The sequence below is a fragment of the Lingula anatina genome, chromosome 3 (assembly GCF_051362555.1).
Source record: "Lingula anatina isolate TDL-2025a chromosome 3, LinAna3.0, whole genome shotgun sequence".
Taxonomy (NCBI): Eukaryota; Metazoa; Brachiopoda; class Lingulata; order Lingulida; family Lingulidae; genus Lingula; species Lingula anatina.
In genome coordinates this window covers 33,204,645-33,226,015 of record NC_141769.1, presented here as the reverse complement: position 1 = coordinate 33,226,015, position 21,371 = coordinate 33,204,645, and the positions used below count along the sequence as shown (strand labels likewise).

The 21,371-nt window shown below is 37.5% G+C and overlaps 2 protein-coding genes across 3 annotated transcripts in view; one reads left to right on the top strand and one right to left on the bottom strand.

The window, feature by feature from the left end:
- The window catches only part of LOC106167761 (uncharacterized), a 78,534-nt gene that overhangs the window by 5,881 nt on the left and 51,282 nt on the right, over window positions 1–21,371 (bottom strand). The window contains exon 1 of one of the 2 annotated variants that reach the window (XR_001238959.3): window positions 3,928–4,099. The exons of the other annotated variant lie outside the window; for it this stretch is intronic. The gene's annotated coding sequence lies outside the window, so the exon portion shown is untranslated. Of the gene's footprint in view, window positions 1–3,927; window positions 4,100–21,371 lie in introns of those variants that run through there. 2 annotated transcript variants of the gene reach the window in all.
- LOC106175788 (ciliary microtubule inner protein 2B-like) lies at window positions 7,424–20,822 on the top strand. The gene is made up of 6 exons (XM_087007595.1): window positions 7,424–7,622; window positions 17,469–17,707; window positions 18,322–18,545; window positions 19,148–19,298; window positions 19,577–19,816; window positions 20,619–20,822. Exons 1-6 carry the CDS (start codon window positions 7,570–7,572, stop codon window positions 20,759–20,761), a joined length of 1,050 nt encoding a protein of 349 aa, XP_086863721.1. The 5' UTR covers window positions 7,424–7,569; the 3' UTR covers window positions 20,762–20,822.

Here is a 21,371-nt window from a genome sequence, read left to right as displayed (position 1 = left end):
TCGGAGTGGATAACTAACCCGATTATCTACACTAAGATGCTTATGAATACTTGAATATAAAATTACAATTTCATAAGTCACATTGGCAGGAGCTCGCTCTCGCACAGTCAGAGAGCTAGCGGGATGGCTTTGCTGGACCACGTGATGTCCTGCTCCTTCCTTCCTCTGCGAGGAATTTGATTTCGATTTTAACTCAGCGTGAGTATTGAAATATAAGAAGAATTAATGGCTAACGCAACAGGGATAGAAAAACTCCCAATAATCCTGTTATAACGACATCTCAAACGTAGAAACATATCAAAACGGGTATCCTTGACCTGTCAATGACTTTCATCCAAATTGGTTTAATGTAACGTCCAACTACACATTGCATCACATTCTGATGAGATGTACTATCGGGGTATTTATGGATATCCTTTACTTTTACTGTGTCTGTAAGGAAATTACAATACCTAATGCAAACAGACAGATTTCTATTCTATCCTCTCTTTGACTATATTTGAGCAAGCCATCCGACTGAATCTGTATTAGGTTTGTTGGAAACGAAATGTGATAGTATAGCGAGTGTGAGATGAAAGGGCCATCACCTATACGACTTCTGTATCATATTGTAATAACTTCCCTTAGTGTATTTTAAATATTTTCGTTCCATCGTGTGCAATTAGTGTGGAAAACAATCAGACAAATTTATTTTCTATCCTCTCTTTGACTATATTTGAACAAGCCACCCGACTGAATCCGTATTAGGTTTGTTGAGAATGAAATGTGATAGTATAGCGAGCACAAGATAAAAGGAAAATCGCATGTACGGCTTCTATATCATATGATAATAACTTCTCTTAGTGTATATTTTCGTTCCATCGTGTGCCCTCTCATGTTGAATAAATGTTCGTAAACTGAATAAATAACAACATGGTGGATTATAAAGGGACTGGGGAGCCTGAAAATATTTTGAACGCTATGCGTCTTTTCTGCAGTGAAACTACATGTACATGTGGAAAAGTTAAAAAAAAACATGCAATAAATTTAATGTTATATTTTCTAGGATTGCAGAAGCTAAAGTGGACAGAAACCAATGAATTCTAAAGCAAACAGAATCTAGCAAAAATGTCCAAGACTCTTCCAAATCTGCACAATTCCGTTCAAATTGTTGTAATTATGTCACTTAAGGTTAAACAATACCTTGTTTACAACCAAGCCACTGCCGTTTCGTCAATATACCACCGAGATCAAACTATGCACTAGCTCGGGAAAAGGTTTTTCGATCTACATGAAAATGTATGCCGATACCAGGCAAACCAGTCAGAGTGAGTCAAGCTTTAGGCTGCGTTCACATGAAAAATCTATTTTCTAAAAATCTAAAAATCTATTTGCGGTATCTTGTGATCACGGTCTGTGCCCTGAATACCCACGGCGTAATTACGGGCAGCGCGAGCCAGTTACTTCCAAAGCTGTAATTAATTCTCGGCACTGCCCGTAATTACGCCGCGGGGTATTCAGGGCACAGACCGTGATCACAAGATACCGCAAATAGATTTTTAAAATCTTTAGAAAATAGATTTTTCATGTGAACGCAGTCTTAGTGGCTTTAATGCTCAAAAGAATACCCTTGAAATCCTCGTTTCTTTCTTTCACTTTTTCTGTAATAAAACTGGCATCATCCTAACAGACACATTTGAACGAAGTTAACTATTGGCCAAATGTTGAACGACATCAAACAAATTATCTGCTGTTTCATTTTCTATTTCCGATGGCAGCTGGCACGCGTCATACGTATCAACTTTCAATACTCAGGGCAATGACAGCTGAATTCATTAACCTTTTTTAAATGTGTAATTGATTTTCCAACACTATTTTTAACGTTAACGGACCAGACAGCCGGACAGCTTGAAATGTCTTTTCTACAGCTAACGGCGGCGTTTACCACCGGTGGATTTATGTTTCAGTGTGTGCCAGGTTAATAGGTGGTTAAAATGAAGCCGTATAGCCCCAGGGCGAATCTAGGACTATTTGCAAGGGGGGGGGGGGGCGGTACCATTCTAATTACAAAAAGGGAACATTGGTGTGATTTTTTTTCAGTAATCGAAGGGGGTGTCAGGATCCCCCCCCCGACATCTCCCCCTAAATCCGCCATCGAACCCCTTCCCCCAGCGGATTAAAAGAATGTTTCATTTTTAATCTATAAAACTACATTATGTAACACGTGCATGTAATGGTTTTGTAATAGCTGGACTTAGCAGGTTGCAAAATGATTATTCCATGGTGTTTATTGAACATCCGAGTTCTGATATTGATTGACCGTTTAGAGTACATTCAGCAGCAGAACGGGTTTCTAATTCGAATCTTCATAATATCCCGGGTGATATTCGTCCCTAAAGACAATTAATATATATATGTGGGTCAATTGGTCAGGAAACGTAGTTGATTTCTTAAAGTATATAACACATGCTGGTCTTTCCGTAGAAAATAAAAGACAAAATGGAAAATTTAAAAGTCAAACTGATCACATCTTTGCTTAAAACAATGTGAGTAAGATCTTTGGCAAAAAAATCATCTTGAAAATTTCAGACATTTATTTTCGATCACCCAATTATACTCTATCCAAAACCGTCGAGAAAATTCCGATCAACAAACCATTTTTATTTTGAGGTTTTGAGCTTTTAGTTTTTTTAATTTATAGGCCTAGCATCACAAGTTCAACTTACCAGTACCCACCTTCATGACGATATCGATGATCTCATGATGACAATTTCGAAGTGTATCATATTTAGATCGTGATTTTTATTTATAAACTGCTTTGATACTTGGCCATGAAGATGGAGTGTTGACATTTCCAGTAGATTTTCAATTTTGCTATTTAAACCTATTAAGCACAATAATGGAATCAAACGTTACGTTTACTTGCAACGCAATTTTTCTCTACATGTTAGCCTTTATGTAAATATTTCTTCTTTAATAAAAATATTTTGTCATCAGACATATAAGAAGGGCAGATATGAAATGTCAGTTTGTAAACATTGAAAAGATTAGTGTTTATACGATAAGCGTTTATACGCCATGGTTTCTGCAAGCAGTTTCTTTTTGATTGTTGTTTTTTCTTTCGTTCAGATGCGACGTCATTGCAACTACGACGAAGTGCTGCAAGGCTTCCTCGAGCAAAACATTCCATCCAGACGTATCGTTTTAGTCCTTGGCTCAAAACACTTTATCCAAACGTGTCTCCAGACGACTGTCTGTTTTTTTTTTTTTTTTTTTTTTTTTGAAATCACGTTCTTCCGGAGATATATATCTTCGTCTCTTGCCATTATTTGATTTCATGATTATTAGATTTCAAATCTCGTAATTTGATAACAGCTAATGAAGTTTTAATGATCACAGCTCGGCATGCATAAAGGGTATCAATCACACAACCTGTTTTTTTAAAGATAAATAATCGCCTACCTTCTTTAATTATTGACTGTACTGACTGAATTAACTGACTGAATTATTGAATTCGGATGAAATACACATTGTTACTCATTACAATACTCCTCATAATTCATCAATACTAAAAACCAATCGGTAATGTTGTACCACAAACGGCATCGTATATCATCTCACAAATAATCATATTATAGTTGATACAGTTCATTACAAATGGATAAACTGCCCATAATCTGCTACTGATTCTTAAATAATGTACCCCGTACCAGGGCGGCAGATATTAAAGTCAAATGTTCAAAAAGGCAGAGAAAAAAATGACTGTCTATTTATCTAAAGACATATTTTTGAATATCTTTGAAAAATCAATCTGTCGCCCTGGTAGAGGGTGTAAATAATGTATAAGTTATCATGCAGGGACACTTGTACATATACTTAGCATTTACATGTATATATACACTATTGAGCCAACGGAAAGCAGATGTGTCACCCCAAAAATCCACTCACCTGCTTTAAAGACGTTAAAGAACACCTTCTGTCACAGATGTAGTTGCACACATATTTACTGAAAAATGCCACACGTATTACTGACCAATGTAGCCAACTCAATGCAACCACTTAAACCGTCTACTGCAAGAAATAAACAGAATAATGAACTTCTCGGTCATCTCGCGACTGTAAATTAGACCGTCACTTCATTTGGAAAGGTACCTATGCTTCATTAGGAAAAGTACACACGCGTCATAACTAATGCCACATAAGCTTCATTTTAGTCTAATGACAATGTTAATTGGGATCACCAAGGACCCCCTTACGCAAATTAAAGATATATATCTAACTGATACTTACGTCTGCTGTGTGAACAACTCCGACCAACAACTGAATAAAAGAAGTCCTCGAGTCCTACGATAACACTGTTGAGCTGTAGGCGAATCTGTCAGTAAAGTATGAATCCGTGTATGACTTTTCTGGATCGAGCGTATCTATTTCGCTTTTCTCTGGAATAGAATGAAGCGTTTCCAACTATTGCTTGCATTGGCGATCTTCCTACCTACCGCTTTGCGCTAGCGTGTAAATATGTAAAGTCCACTGTACGCTTGTGCGCTGTTAACCAGGAAATTAAAGACGATGTGGGCTTTTACGATCTGACGTCAACAACTTGACAAGCCTTGCTCGTCTCTCACTATTGTAATATTATAATTGTTTGTTCAGTCTTATGTCGATATTGATATCAACCAGTATATATATATACACTGATGCTCATAAGTTAAGCAACACTTTCTTATTTCTCGAATTTCTCAGCAACCAAAAATTTTATTGAGGCAAAATTTGTACAATGGCTAGATATTTCTCTTGTTTTTACTTTGACTTACTGGACCTGGACATTATAGTACTATTTACTGTTGGACACGATAGAATATGCAATGGGGGTCCCACTTGCGAAAAACACAGTTTGGCCATGCCATGAGGAGCTTCCAGTTTGGCTAGTTTCATGGGCACAATTTGTTATTATGGACCAACCAATGGTTAGAAGAGGACTCAACGAGGTAATCAGATGGCAAATAATGGGAAGCCATCGTGCTGGGGTGCCAAAGAGACAGATTGCAAGGCAACAAAAAAGTAGCACCAAGTCAAGTGTCCAAGCTGGTAGCAAAATGGCGCCAAACTCATCATGTATTGGACAAGCCTTTTTCTGGTAGAATTATATTAACCGACGCAAGAGATGAAGATATCTGGTTCGATTATGCCACCAGGACCAGTTCATATCAGCCAAACAATGAAAAATTGCCACCGTACGTCATTCAAGAGAGGTGCCCCGGTCAACAATACAGAGACGAAAGACCATTGGGGTGCATACAATCACACATTCAAGCAAATCCAGAAAGAAAAATCATTTTGGTGCAGGACAATGCGCCCATCCAGAAAGCATGGTCCGTGCAAGACGCGCTGCAACAGCGCGGTATCCCACATTTGGATTGGCCTGCATATTTACCAATTCTCAATGTAATAGAACATGCTTAGGATATGATTGACAGGGCAGTAAACGAGAGACAACCTCCAGTTAGAAACATTAGAGAGGTCCAGCAGGCAGTAAATGAAGAATGGAACGGCTCTCAAAGCAAGATTGGCAGAATTTGATGGCAAGTTGCAGGAGACAATGTGAAGCTGTTGTTCAAAACCAGGGAAGGCACACCCGATATTTATTGCATAATAGAGGATTAATCATCTATTATCTACAGTCTTCTTTTATTAAAACTGATTCTTAGATGATCGAACTTTATTTTTTCATAATAAGCTGTTTTAATCAGCACGTACTTTTTGCTGTGTGAGCATACTTTTTTGACACATGGTTTGGCATATTTTAGTACCGTTTGGTTAATAAAGTTATTTTGATTATTACAATAAGCTATGTTGTGTATATATTTAACAGAAATATTCAACTTGAATAAGTTATTTATAAAATATGAAAGAAATATGCACAACCCCACCAACAAATGAAATAATGATCATGATAGAAGAAACTTTTGAAAAAATCGGGGTGTTGCTTAACTTATGAGCATCAGTGTATATATATATATATATATATATATATATATATATATATATATATATATATATAGCAACATATATATATATATATATATATATATAGCAACATTAAAATGAATTACTGTAGTTACAAAAATTTTACAGGCTATATATATATATAGCAACATTAAAATGAATTACTGTAGTTACAAAAATTTTACAGGCGATCTGGATAAAGGTTGAGGTGATATGTTTTTGTCACACAAGTCATTTATAGCAACAGGTTGTATTAAAATAAATGAAACCATCTGATAAAAAGTTAATTTTTTTCTCTAATGTTTTAAAATAAAATTTTCCACTGCTGAATAGAGATTGCAGCCATGTGTTCATGATATATGCTGCTTGCATCTTATCCACATACCTATCATATACATATATCATTGCTGTAAGCGTAGATTCATGAACGTATGTTGATCAGTTTACTCGAGGTAATGGTTTGTTTAAGAATCCGTAATTATGTATGTGTAAAAACAACGTCTATTTGTGACAAATAATACAAAACTAAAGAGAGTACTTGAGTGTATTTTTCATAACGTTTTTATAAAATTTTAAATTTGAGGTTATGCGATCAGTGAAATCACACTTTGATTTTACTTTTTCTGTGCAAAACAGTAGGCGGCACGTGAAGACACAAAACGCCAAAATTATCAGACAAAAGTTTTCATTATAACAAAACTGACACAGAAGAATAATGCAATTCCTCTGCACTGTTAAACTTTGCCGTGTAGGTTTCTTTATCCTATTTTTTTCTGTGACGCATTTTCAAACCTAATTTAATCATAAACTTAATTGATTGCATTACAAGTTTTAGTTGGACGCTGTCTTTCTTTTGTTATTTTATCTTTTATCTTACAGCCACGTTTTTCATTACCGCAAGCTCACACAGCTTCAGGTTAGTAATAACGTGAACTATAAGTGTTAAACAAAACACGAACATCTTTTTATTAGGAAAAAACACTAGAGATAAAATCCAGGGAAGATGTTCTTAAGACAATCGAAGCGAAAGGAGTCCTAAGGCAAAGATAAGGGGATATTGCTTCAAACTACAATCAGCGTCTACTAAGGACGTCAGTTGTAACCTTTTCCTATATTACATTTCAACGCACCTGTTGTTTGGGAACAATACATTATCCACCTAAGCGCGCTAACTTTTATTGTCCACTGCAAAGCCCGGCTGCCGTGCACAAAAAGTGAATGTGAGCCGGGAATGTTTACTATTTATTTCCAAAACAAAGTGTAACAAATACTACAAAGAATTATCAAAATAAATATTTATATAAAGACGTATAATATGGAGTTGTTTGACTCATAGGTGAGACTTATTTAGCGAAATTAACGCGTTTGAATTTGGCTTAACATTGAATTTTGCTATTGGAGCGAACGGTTGCTACGTACGCCTTTGACAGCTTTCTTAAGTAAGCAGAACACGACCAGTAGTAAATATACGGTAAACAAGAAGGGGTCAACGCTTTAGGAAGATACGATCTTTTCGTGAAAAAAGAGAACATTTAATAACAAATATCGATAGTTTGTTTGGGAAAAAGGTAGTTAGGGAAGGCAATGTCGACGGCTATCATGAACCCCGGATCGCCAGCGGAGCGGCATCTTAATCGGTAAGTTTTCTCTTTTTTTCTTTATCAATTGGGAGAAATTTCGCCGGTAAAGCAATGCATAGTGACGGCTGTCACTTAGTGACCAAGTTCGTCTCTAAATTTGGCTTCAATACGATAAGCCAGCTCGTAGTTTTCTCTGAGAGTTATGGTTATGTCTCGGAATTTACGTATAAGTGTATTGATTGCCACCCAAACACTCTAATGTCATATAACATCGATGCTTTTTTTTCAAAATGTTAAAACACTTAGAATGAATGGGGCCTGGGCTCGATTCTAACATACGTATACATAGCTGCGTCCGTTGCCAAGCATTTCCCAACACAGTTTTAAGCCGTGAAGTGTCACGTTGCATGCTATAGATACATGCATACTACAAATAGCAGAGAAGATTTACCAATGTCCTGTCAAAGAAAGTATCTAACTAGTGGGTTGTGTCAAACCACTGCCCAATGTCCAGTCTATGTCAAACCACTGCCCAATGTCCAGTCTATGTCCAAGCACTGTCTAGTCTATGGCCAGAAGTTCTGTCACGTGTATCTTCGCGTTAACGTTGGTTTTCCTCTTTTCTCAGATCGACGGTTTTAAAACTGTGCCAACGTAATATTTTGTGGAAATGCTGGCAAAAAATACGTAGATACAACGACTTGGTGGATACGTTCTATGCCTTTAGAAACATCCACTTTTATGCTATTTGATGAACGAAAGTGATCGTAATAAAAACACATTTCTCTAAATGACAAGAAAAAAGCATTTACTTTCATTAAGACATGAAGGAGATACTGAATGGAGTTGATTCGTGTTTCCCTCAGAGCTACCAAGGCCATCAGTGAGGTGGTGCGTTAAAAGTACTCACGAACATAGAAGTAAACCCGAACTGGTTAAAAATTACACTACAGTACGTCACCAAGATATCAAGCCATTAACTTTGCCAGTGAAAAGAGTTAAAACTAAATGACACCACTATTAAGCCATTGCTTAAGCTGTGCTAAAACGCCACTGTCCACCCACCCTGGTGGGCCATTATGCCTAAAAACCCAGGCTAACTGAGTCTCTATATAGTATAGTATTTGTTTTCTTCAGTCAACATATAGTCTTATTCCTTGATGAAGATGCATTAGACAGACATCGCAATATTGGCGGTAAACAATTTAAATATAAGCTCTTGATTGAAGAAAACTCAATTCTCAAATGTAACTTAGGAGTTAAAGGTGTACCATTACTGGTACCTTACACTGTATATGTATTCTTCTCACAACCAATTAAAATCACCGATAAACCAATCTGACAGTGTGTTGACGTCACTGAGACCTATCCCAGTGCGAGTTTCATCTGTGTATGCAAGAGCTATCTTTTCAAGTTGATCTTATCTCAGAGACATTGCTCCGGGTGATACTCGTTGTTATCATGATCAAACCAACGTGCACCTCGTCTAAAACAGATGCCATGTTTTTTCCCACGTGTATTTCTGGCATCTGTGCGCGCCCGCTTATATAATGGAAAACTTTCTCTCGTTTCTTTGAGATATGGGTTAGTTCTGGTACATCAAAAGCCACTGGTCATTTTTTCCATTTCTGCGGGCAGGTTTAATCAGGAGGGACGCAGAATAAATTGTGGAATTGATCCCACCGGGGTTAATTAACTTCATACTTTAGTAGATCTTAATACTTATCCAACATCATTGTTCATATAGAACCCCATGTCACTGATACGTGCAGTACGGTATGCAATGACTTCTAAGAAACCTTGTTAACGTTAAGGGTCACTCATGGCAGTATGTTGCATCAAACTCACGTGTAGGAAGCGCCATGTCATTCGTATTTTATTGAGTACGCAATTAATCGGTTTAAGGAAGTCTTATAAACAAGTGCATCTAGGTGACTATCTTGTTTGTTTAGAATTTTCTGACCATTTTGGTGTTGATTAAAAAAAAACCACTACAAAATGTACCTGCAGAGACACATAATTTGTTTCCGAATAAAGTCCAATGAATAACAGACAAACGTTGTTTCTGAAACATTTGATCTGTTTTAGAATCATATACATGAAGACCACATGTTCAAACAACATTGTAGCACTAGCTAAAAAGGATTATATGGAAGAAGTTACGTTTGTGAAGTGTACAAAATCTATTTAAGTATGTCAAAGATAAGGTGAACTGAATACCTTGCAATTTCATTACAAGTTACACCTTCCAGAACAAAACGCATGTCTTTTCTCTTGTTTAAAGAAAAGAGTCTGATACAGATTGACCTTATACATGAACATGAGGATTTTTTTGGATGTTATGGATCTTAATATATGATTAATCCGATTATTTCAGTTAAATTTGATATATACAGTCGCTCTTTCGATCCCGTCGGTATCACCTAATGTAAGAGGTTATTCACATCAGAACCTTCTAGTTTTCTTCTATTATTTTTTTCTGCTGTTAATGAATAAATGCCCTTCAACATGTATACGTGTGTGTGTGTGCGTGTGGGCACGCGACTACATGTATGTGTCCAATTTTTTAAACGTAGGCGGCCATGAATTTCCACAGTTCTCTTTCTTTTCCATTTCTAATTATCTCTTTGGTGTTAACTCCCATTTTTGACAAATTCGTATTTTTCTCCAAGCTCCCATGCATTAGCTGGGGCTCCTTACGATCGCCGGGACTTGTCTTACTATCGTGCTCTGTCTTACTATCGTTCTCTCTACAGTATTTTGCCAGAGATTGCCAGATGTTTTCACTCTTTTTTTCCTCGTAACCCAGCCATTTCACTCGACTTTCTCTGGGGGTTTGCAATATCTTTTTTTACTTTGTTTTTCATTTGGGACATGTCCTTTCCTTGGTAAACCGCATTTCAGTCGCACTTAGTTTTTCCTAAGATATTGCACGGTTTTTACTTCCAAATGTCAAGGTCGGAAGTTGTAACAATCTATTTGTTTAACTGTAAACAATCAAGCTGTAATTCTAGCTTAAACTAATTGAGATATTTTTAGTTTGGTTTGTTTTTTGAGGATTTTCATTATCTTGTCGAAAATGGTTTTGGCTATGCCAATTTTTATTGTTAATTCCTTTGTCGAATTTTCTGCCTGATGTTATCAAAGTTTCCAAGGCTGCAGTTGTTTTATTTTTTACCAACAAATGCGGTAACTCATGATCACTATCTGTTTATTAGCTGCAGCCAACGGTAGAGGATGAATGGATCAGACCAAGCCTGGAGAATCAAGAACTTATAACTGTTGTAATGATCATTATCTTAATTGCATGAAATTGACAGAAATGCGCGTGTCCTGAAATAATTGGTCCGCAAAACGTAATGACAAAGTGATGACGTCTATGCTAAATCCCCTTCGTGGTATTTCTTACATTTTTTCTATTGTGTTGTGTTCCATTATAAGTTATAAGAGAAATTCAAAGCCTATGTGCAGGCGTAATGATTAGAAAAATAAATAAATTATCGCAAACGTGTGAGGATCTGAGGCCAAGACATTTTTGTGTCCAGATTGGAGATAATGAACGGCTTAACAAACAAGAGAAGAAGTACCAGTGGAGCACGTGACAGAACGGGGGCGAAGTAATCATGGAGTGCACTTTGAGTTCTGATTAAAACGCAAACCTTCACATCATTTGCCCTTTGAGTGCCATACGCGTAGTTAGTGTAAACAACAAGAAATTAGAATTCCGCCGGGAGGAGATACACGGGAAGATCGGCGGTGTCTTATTTCTTTCAGACCAGAAGTGCGGCCTACGCTTTCATCTACATTGTACATCTACCAGCATATAGCAGTGTGACACATTGGGCACATTCCCAATGAGCCTATCATTCTATGTAGATCGATCCAATTCCGTGGGGACTCTCGCTGAATGCAACCATATTAACGGATTAACACGCCTCCTGTCGATTTCCAGCTAGTATTATCACCAGCTTTTTTGTATTCAACGCTGGGAAGCTTGTCATTCAGTTAATATTTGTGCATTCAGCGAGAGTCCCCGTGGAGTTGGATCGACCTACATAGAATTAGAAAAGCACTCCGAGAGCGCAGACCTCCGCCAAGACAGCGATTTTTTTATTATTATTGATTATTGATTGATTATTGATCCGGATCACCACCAAAAAATAATCACTTCTAAGTTAACCCATTTCCCACCTACTCTGAAAATTTCATCAAAATCGGTCCATAACTTTTTGAGTTATGTTGATGACAAACAGACAAACAGGGGTGAAAACATAACCTCCTTGGCGGAGGTAACGATAGTTTCATTGGGAATGGTTTCATTGTATATGAGCATGTTGAGTTTCAAGATTCAGGACTGTAATAATTTTATAATTCATCTACCTATTTAAAGAATTTTTCATTATATCCGCAGATTAGTATTATAATGTAATGCAGCTGTTGATTGATCGAAGCTTAGAAATGGACATCTATCAATTCAAATCAGTCACTGTTATAGCCTCTAACATACAAATAGAAATTATTTTTCCAACGGCAATATATCACAAAGAAGATATATGTATACAAACGTGACAATACACCTGAGAACAATGGCAAGAATGATTCAGAGTATTACAGCGACATGCCATGCATAATACTCAATATCCCCTGTAAAAAAAACCTGTAAGAGTGAGATTCAACAGGCTCCATTTCCATTACGAAGATAACTCATAAACTTGGAACTAAAAAAAAAGATCCTCTTTCTGCAAACGGTTTTCGGTAGGCCCTATGGTTAGTGCCATACCTTGGTGATTTTAAAGTGTTGGAATTTTAAGGAAATTTTTCATTTTCTTTTATACATTAAGGTCTAACGGGTTTGTGTACCTTTAACGCTAAAACGATTTTCTCTATGCTTGCTCGAATTTGTATTCGTACCATCTCGGATCTACCAAGGTTGCATAGACAGACACACGGTGGTCGTGTTATTGCATATGGAGATGTTAAAACTAGAAGGTTAAGACAGGTGACAAGTATAAATGCCGCCGTTGACAGTCTTGTCTGTCAATTCTGCAATAAACTTTAATCATACCAGCATTAAGCAGCTCACACAGAGAGGATCAAAACGAACAATTTCTTAGATGAACTGCTCTGTTGTTCTGAAGAGAATAAAAGGTAATGATAGTAATTATGAATGGCAATATACATTATTCGTTATAAAATGAAATGTTTATCATTGGCTTGTGTTCAGTGCTTCGTCAATTATATTGAAAAATAAATAAAAACACTGCTTGATCTTGAGAAGAAATAAAAATGGTCAAATAACATTATTAAGTTTTGAACAAGCACTACGCAACTTGAATTAAATAGAATATATCGCATGCACTTACACTGCTACATATAAAAAGTAGGGATATACACCTGGACATCTTGCATAATAATAATAATAAAAATAATAATAATAATAATAATAATTGTTATATATTGTTTATTTAATTTACGTACATGGGTTTTTAAGCTATTGTTACACTACATGGCCTATTACACAGAGCTTGTATTCCTTGGTAAATTGGACGTAAAAAACACATACTTCCATTTGTGGTAGGTGATCGTCCCTCTGCGGCAGATTGTTCGAAGCAAGCTATTGTTTTTCAGGCGTTTTCATTATAAAGACGGACAATATAGCGTGAAGCTAGTACAAGCCTAAGGGCGCATTCCCAACTAGAAAAGCACTCCGAGAGCACAGACCTCCGCCAAGGCAGCAAAGTCTCCATCCAATGCCGTTTCACCCCTAAATTTTCATTCTATAATAATTTAGTTTTTTTGATTTTTGATTATTGATTGATTATTGATTGATTACTGATCCGGGTCACCACCAAAAACTAATCATCTGTTCCTTGGCCCACTTCTGACAGTTCGTGAAAATTTCATCACAATCGGTCCATAACATTATTTGAGTTATGTTGATGACAAAAAGACAGACAGACAAACAAACAGGAGTGAAAACAGAACCTCCTTGGCAGAGCTAATGTAACCATCTTTCTACGTAGAACTTGTTCTCAACGCACTCATATAATCACCAGCTTTTCTGTATTCTACTCAATGCCAGGAGGAGGCGTGTTAATCTGTTAATATGATTGCGTTCAGCGAGATTTCCCGCAGAGTTGGGTCGATCTTGGTAGAACGATAATTTCATTGGGAACGAGCCCTTGTAGAATCTTAGACCGCATTCACAACGAGTTGAGCCATGGCTCTACAAAGTCACGAACTAAATATGGCGGACATACATGAAAGGAAAACCGCCTTATCTTTTAATAGCCTCTCCGCCTCTCACACGCCTCCCCATGCGTCGTCCCTGCGGGGATACAGTCATTAAATCTCGGCTCCTTTGGGACGACACATGGGGAGGCGTGTGAGAGGCGGAGAGACTATTAAAAGATTAGGCGGTTTTCCTTTCATGTATGTCCGCCATATTTAGTTCGTGACTTTGTAGAGCCATGGCTCAACTCGTTGTGAATGCGGTCTAAGAGAATCTCTGGCCCACAGGTTATCATGGCAACACATATAGTACACAGTATGCAGGCAGCAATGTAAAGGCGATCATATATTGATATTTGTCAAGAATATCACAGAACGAAGATAATGTTATATTGATTTGTCTAAATTGTGTTAACGTGATATACACATATGCGACTACCTAATGGATTTAGAGGGGTAAGGGAGGGGGGGGGGCAAGAATAAAAAACATTTTAGATAAGCTTGGAGGACACAGAGCTCCCCTTTCTCCCAAATGTCTTAAAATTGTACAAAATTGTATGAAACGATATAAATAATCAATAACAGCTAAAATTAGAAGATTTCTGGCAGGGAACAGCATCTGCCTTCCCCTTTGACTCGGTTAAAGCATGCTTTGGGTTCAGATATTCTTGTATCCGGCTCACTACATATTTACGCCGACAAAATTAAACCAGGATTCTATCTATGGAGAAAAATAATTGGCGCTTATGATGCTGTTTCGACTCCGTGGGTTTGAGCTAATGGAATAAACTCAAGAAACGTGATAAACTGTGCAACGGTCGGTAATCTTCCTCGTTTGATCAAGGGATTACGAATATCCATGGTTTGATCTATGTTGAAGTAATCTCTAGCACATTCAAATGGGTTTTACCGACTTGCCTTTGATTTCTAAATTCCAATTGGCAATCTAACCTTATGAACTGTTTTGAGCATACCTTTTGAACATACTTTGATCTCAATCTCTGTTCCTGATTTCCCCCCCTTTAGCAAAAAAAAAAAAAAAAAAAAAAAAAAAAAAAAAAAAAAAAAAAAGGGAAACAAGGCACGAACTGTTTGTGATTTGTGTTCATGTGCGCTCGTTGTTTAGTAAGCGCGGTTTCCATGACAGTGAAACGGTACGCTAAACATTAATAGTCTTTTCTGATCAAACACACACACACACACACACACACACACGCACACACACACACTGGTAGACCTTCTCTTCCTCTGATATTCCTTCCAACTCCGATTTCAAGTTAAATTTGAAGTTGCCTTTTCTTGCTTATACTTCGTCTTGTGTCGCCACCTGTAGCCAATTGACGCACACCCAGAAAACTTTCATCAACTTGTCTCCCACTTAGCGCAATTAGTTGTAACTCGTTTACAGAGCATTGCTGAGAAAATACAATTGTTATCAAACAGAGCAAACAATTAGAGCAACGGGATGGATACTTCGTAATGCTATCAGTACTGGGCTCCGTATCTCGAAAGGTTCGCTATGTTGCGCACGTGCGCAAGTGTCTCGATTTCATAACCGATTCTATTTCGAGATACGGGGCCATGGAATCGAGACGTTTGCGCACGTGCGCAACGTAGCTAACCTTTCGAGATACGGAGCCCTGGTTGGTATATACACAAATGTTGAATTAATTGTACAATCTAAAACCTCTATCATTATTTGCTGAAGCCTGATATTATATACCAATTATGATGATATAGATATAATCAATCAAATCACTCATGGCATTGTTTTAATGCATTCAAACATGTCGAAGAGCTACACAGGTGGTACCGAGAAATAGCTTGATTAATTAATTTGACTTTTTTTAAATGACTTGAATTTTGATAAAAAGCGCTGATTAAGTATTAAGGCTGTTTTTGATTTGAGCGTCTTTTGCGGATTAAACGCTAATAGCAACGACTTAATACTAAGTTTCAATCAAAAGATATACATTCTGAGGGGCCCAAGTAGTGTTTTTATCTCCGCCATTGTACTCAGGTTTCGCGTGAGCTACGTGTTCTATTAGGCCCGTGTTACGTTGCTTTAGTTTTGGCCCCTCAAAATAACCCGAAGTGGGTACTTGTGACCACTTAGTACTGAATAGAACGGAGCAAGCTTCAGTTTGTTAATGAGGAGTCGTCATGGCAACAGTCTTGTGTCCAAGAGCAAACAAAACTTTTCTCATTGCGATAAAAGTAGTTTGTGTTGAAATGACAACATTATCACAAGGAACAACAGTTCTTGGCAGTGGTTGTGCGAATCAAAATATTTGAAACGATAATTATCTGAGATCACTGACATTTCACTTAAAGAAGAAATATGCTGACTAGGAGCAAGCCGACTTTTATGAACCAGTCCGATTATTATCATTTAAAAGGGTTTGTATTTCTAGACTATTTACACACTTATTTTCCTTTTTTCCTAAAGAGAAATGGGAATTATAAAGAAGAAAGCAATTTGCAAATTTAGATATTTTTATTTTTATCAGAAGATTTAACTAGAATTTTGAACTGCGTCTATCGGTGATTTTAGCCAGGATATATTTGGATAATATTTGGTCTATACAGTATTTGCAGGCACTGTTAACATTAGTGTTATTAAGGAATGTTTTATTAAGGCTTGTTCTAATAGTGAGGTTAGATTTACCGTTTTTCAAAAAGAAAAAAAAAAAAACTTATGTATTACGTGGTATCATATGGACAGATAATTTATATCATTTGAAATGTTCAGCGTATATTTATGAAAAGTAATATTTCACTTTTTCATTCGTTTTTTCTCAAAATAGGTAAATGGGCTCAACAATGTTATTATTATTATTATTATTATTATTGGAACTAAAGATTATTTTTTCAGAATGATGTAAGTGCTGTTGTGTACATCAGTCCATAAAATCAGCGGCCAGACGACGTTAAAAGACCGCGTACATCAACGTTAAATTATACGTTCATATTTAACAAACACAACACCGCACTAAAGCGCTTGCTTTTTTATTTGATAAATGTTGCCTAAAGAAACTGTTAATTAAATTTAAAGTCTTTAGAATATCTGTCAGGATAAGTGGCAAAGTCAGGAAACACACATTTGGATTTAGAGTTGTGGTGAAGTTTATCTAGAAGGTCAAAGAAAGCGGTCGTGTTGATGTGTACATAGTTTTGACTCCTCGGTTAGAGAGGATTAACAGGCGCTTCAGTACGGATCTTAGGCTGAAAAAATTCTTAACTTTTGTCAGATTCACGGCTTTGTTGCCAAGCTTAACGCTGCAAGTTTAAGAGACCGGTTAAGTTGCGGTTTATTTGAAAATTAATTTCGCGGATAGTTTTCGTTATTGATAAACTGTGCGGATGTAGCGAAAGGAGGCAGTAGTAAGTTCGGCGGTTTGTTTTACACACAAACACACACACACAATGAGAGAGAGAGAGAGAGAGAGAGAGAGAGAGAGAGTTGTACAACGGATACATATAATAATAAAGAAAGAAGAACTTTAAGTGGACTTTAATGTAATTTCTCATTGTTTTCAGGCTTTATCCTGTTGTTTAGTACACCGTTATGATTCAACCAAGACGTGCAATACAAAACTAACAACACAGATAATGCCACTTGGAGAAAAGTTGAAATAACCTCCCATTTTATTTTTTCAAAATTTCCCATAGCTATGCCGGCCACATTCCTATGTACAAGTTCCACGGTGTGGGCGAGTCCATCGGGAAAGTGACGGCGCGTCTGCTGAAGGACCCTGGCGTTCCCCACTCCGACCACTCTCTTCTCAGGAGCATCCACAAGTCCGATGATGGAGAGAAGGAAAAAGAGAAAAAAGCTCTGCTGCATGCTAGATCCGAAAGACTGGGACGCTCGGAGAAATTCAACGAAGGAATGATCGCGGGTTATTCAGGTACGTATTAACTAATTGGCAAGCAATGCCTGTCGTCTGTGGTTATTACCCTGTGTGTTTTCTTTGATTGATTGAACGCCTGATAAAGCGTTTACCGAAGGAGTTAATGTCCCTACGGATTAATCGATTTGAGAAGTTAAAGGTGACGGCGCTTTCACTGCGAATCGTAAAATATCGATCCCACTTCTCTCTCCCTTTCTCTCTCTCTATCTGTCTCTCTCTCTCTCGCTAAATTTTAAAAAATGAATTATTCCTTTGTAACATTCATGCAAAAGACAATGAAAGAAAAACAGAGGAGAGAGAGAGAGAGAGAGAGAGAGAGAGAGAGAGACAGCACGTGCACTACTCGCAACTCTATTCAGTAATGCACAATGTGACCATACGATACAGCACTGTTTAAATCGGATCACATCTATGGATTCAACATGTACAACGAAAAAATAAGCATCATACAATTTTTACATTCTTTGCAATTGTTGACAGTATTTGTTATCCTTCCAGGATACTTGTGAAGTATTGTGTCTTCGTACATGTCATGTTGTAATCTATACATTTACAGACATTTCAAAAGATAAAGAATGCACACCAGACATCCTTATTTTCTTGTTCAACAGGTCATATTCCAAGACATCACCTTTACAATTGGGGGAAGAGTTTCCCAGAAACGGCCAACGACGCCATCTCCGATTTCGAGCGGGAACAAAGGAGAGAGAAGAGTAAAAAAAGAGGATCATATCTACTTGCCATCGACGGTGCCAAAATGCAGTATTTACCCCGTGGTGAATCTGACCATACGTTGTCCAACGAGATTCCATCAAACAACGGTCTTAAACTGCCGGTGGGTTATATTAAGGATAGAATAACTTTCAGTTTAAGTTTTTACAAGTTCTTTCATATTATGTAACAGTTATCATGTCTAAGGAACGGTAATGTATACATTGTATCTAACTGTTTACGGTAATTACTCTGCGGATTACTTCTTGTATTTGTATTTGATCATGCCCGGATGTAGGGCGATTGTCAATAAACTTCTGTATTCTGTAGTGTGGTCTTGCCACGAAAAATTACACTAAAATACAAGTTGACATAAAAACAAATTTTGGAAAAATCTTGCGTCATTGGAATAACGAAGTATCTGACACACTATGTACCAATTTAACAGTCTGGCATGCTCTACCAGACACTATACCATCTTGTCACATGATTTTACCTATTAAAATGCATAGTTCTAGTTATTGATAAATGTGATACAAAATATGTGAATATTCCTTTAAAAATCGTCGTTTTACAATGTTTAGTTACAGTCATTGTAAAACAACAGCGCAGTAAATTATTATTATTATCATTATTATCATCATGATTATTATTATATAACTGTCATAAATGAAATGATACATAACTAATTACAATATTTATCTATGATTTCTATTCTACCTCCAGGACGTTCGTCTTAACCTTAGACTTCCTCTAGAGCCGGTACAGGCGGAAGCTGACCCCTACGTCTCCCCCAGGTCTATGGAGGCCGCCGAACAATACAACAAGTCCCCCTACCAGATGGACAACTCGAGTCCGAGGAAATATTTTATGTCCGGTAAGTCAAACACCCAGACAGTCCGAAGTTTTTTTAATAATCCCCTGTGCTCTTCGTGTGATCGAGTAACTACATTTGTATAACTTTGTATTTTGTAACGAGTAGTCTTTTTACTTACGTTTGTGAAGAAGTTAACTCATGCCAATTCTCTCACCGTTTTGACCACCACTCTTGTAGTGAGCATGTTAGTAATTTAAAACAAACGAGCAGCTTTATATTTGAGAAAACCGATCAATCTCTACCAGATCCTTTCACTACTCCATCTGCTTACCTTTCAGGTTACATGGGCCATGTCCCTCACTCACAAAACAAGGTGGGCAAATGTTTCTCCTTCCTCAGTCACCAGGCTCTTAACGACTTCACGGACTACATGACGCACTGGAACAGCGTCAGGCGAGCGCCCGTGAAGCCAGACCGCGAGGTGGCGGGCTCGTGGCCCCAAAGTCCACGCACTACTCCGGCTGTCATCTACCCCACGAGAACAGGGATGATACCTCGTTACGCGGGACACGTGCCAGGTAATGACTTTATTTGCGATTATGACAGTGGTTAGTTATCTTTGTTTATTTGTTTACAAATTCATATGTATTTATGACTGGGTTCCCATACTTAGGTCGATCTAATAAGATCGATCCGCCTCCGAGGGGTTTCTCGCTAAATTGCTTACAGCTTAAGCGGGTTAGATGTCTGGCACGCCTACTGAAGCTGCTAAACGATAATTAATTACCCCCTAGCAGCTTCAGTAGACGTGACAGACCTCTAAGCCGCTTAAATTGATTGCAATTTAGCGAGAATCCCCATCGGAGATAGATCGATCCACAGTAAGTATGATAAGGTCTGGGAATGGTCCCTATCTATCTATCTATTAAGTCGAATATGATCACATGTCGAATATGTTCTTATACTGATTCATTGTTCGGGTAACTCTCATCTCTGGACGAATAGAATTTCAAACAGGTCACGTACAATCGATGATAATTCGAATTCCAAAACCAATGTGCGTGCTGATCTTGTTTGTGCAGTAAATTTTGGTGGGGTTCGCGTTACCCTTTGTGCATGTATACATTTACATACAAGTCCTTGACGTTGTTGCTTTTTTTTTTTTTTTTTTTTTTTTTGAAAGAAAAGATTCGATGTTGGACATTGGTTATAAAATGGGTGTTTTCATGTAAATTTTACAAAGGAGAATAAGTTTCTCTAGAATAAGAATTTCAGAAGAATTTCAGAAGAATTTCTGTCGAAATTTAAACCTAAATAAACGGGTGTAATAAAACGCTAGAAGCTGTTTAAATAAATGGACCATTTTTTTTTCTTTCCCAGGAGAAAAATTCCGGTGTGGGAAAACTTGGTGGGAGATGACGACAGACACCCTGGAACGCCGCCCGGACTCCGAGAAGAAGAGTAGAACAGGGCCCTCAAAGAAGGATTTAGAGGCCGTCGTACGGTCCTACACCTTTGCTTAACTCACTGGTTTCTTTGGCAATTCAGGCCCGTAGCCAGCAATTTCAAAAGGGCGGTTCTTTTTCTGAACTATGAAACCTTCGTGTACCTAGATGAAATTTTACCCCGACCCCGAGATCTTTTCCCCCAGAAAAAAGGGGGGTTCTTTTGAACCCCCGGACTCCCCCTGGCTACGGGCCTGCAATTATAAGAAATACTGACAGGAACATTCCTGCCATAGTCTACTAGCATAACTCATGACTTTCCCTGCCTTTTCGAAAAGACTTCTACCACTGATTGATAAAAAAGATCTTCATCATTTCCGTGTGTTTTTTTTTTTTTTTTGAAGAAAGTCACAGTAGAAGAAGGCAATGAAGTAAGAATTCATGACAGAAAGGCCGAAGCAGTTCGCAAAAAAGCTTATTTTCCTTTATTAAACGATGAGAGATAAGGTTAAAGGAAGTATAATTTTATGTTTACATTTTTCTACCTGAACAAGTGCGCGGTCGACAGGTAATCGTGTATGTTCGTGAACTTTTGTGTGCCTTACTCACACTTTAATTACAGAAGGATTTGAAATATGTAAGGGTTAACTAGTTCGAAAATTATTTGTGAAGGACGACCAAAGCATTT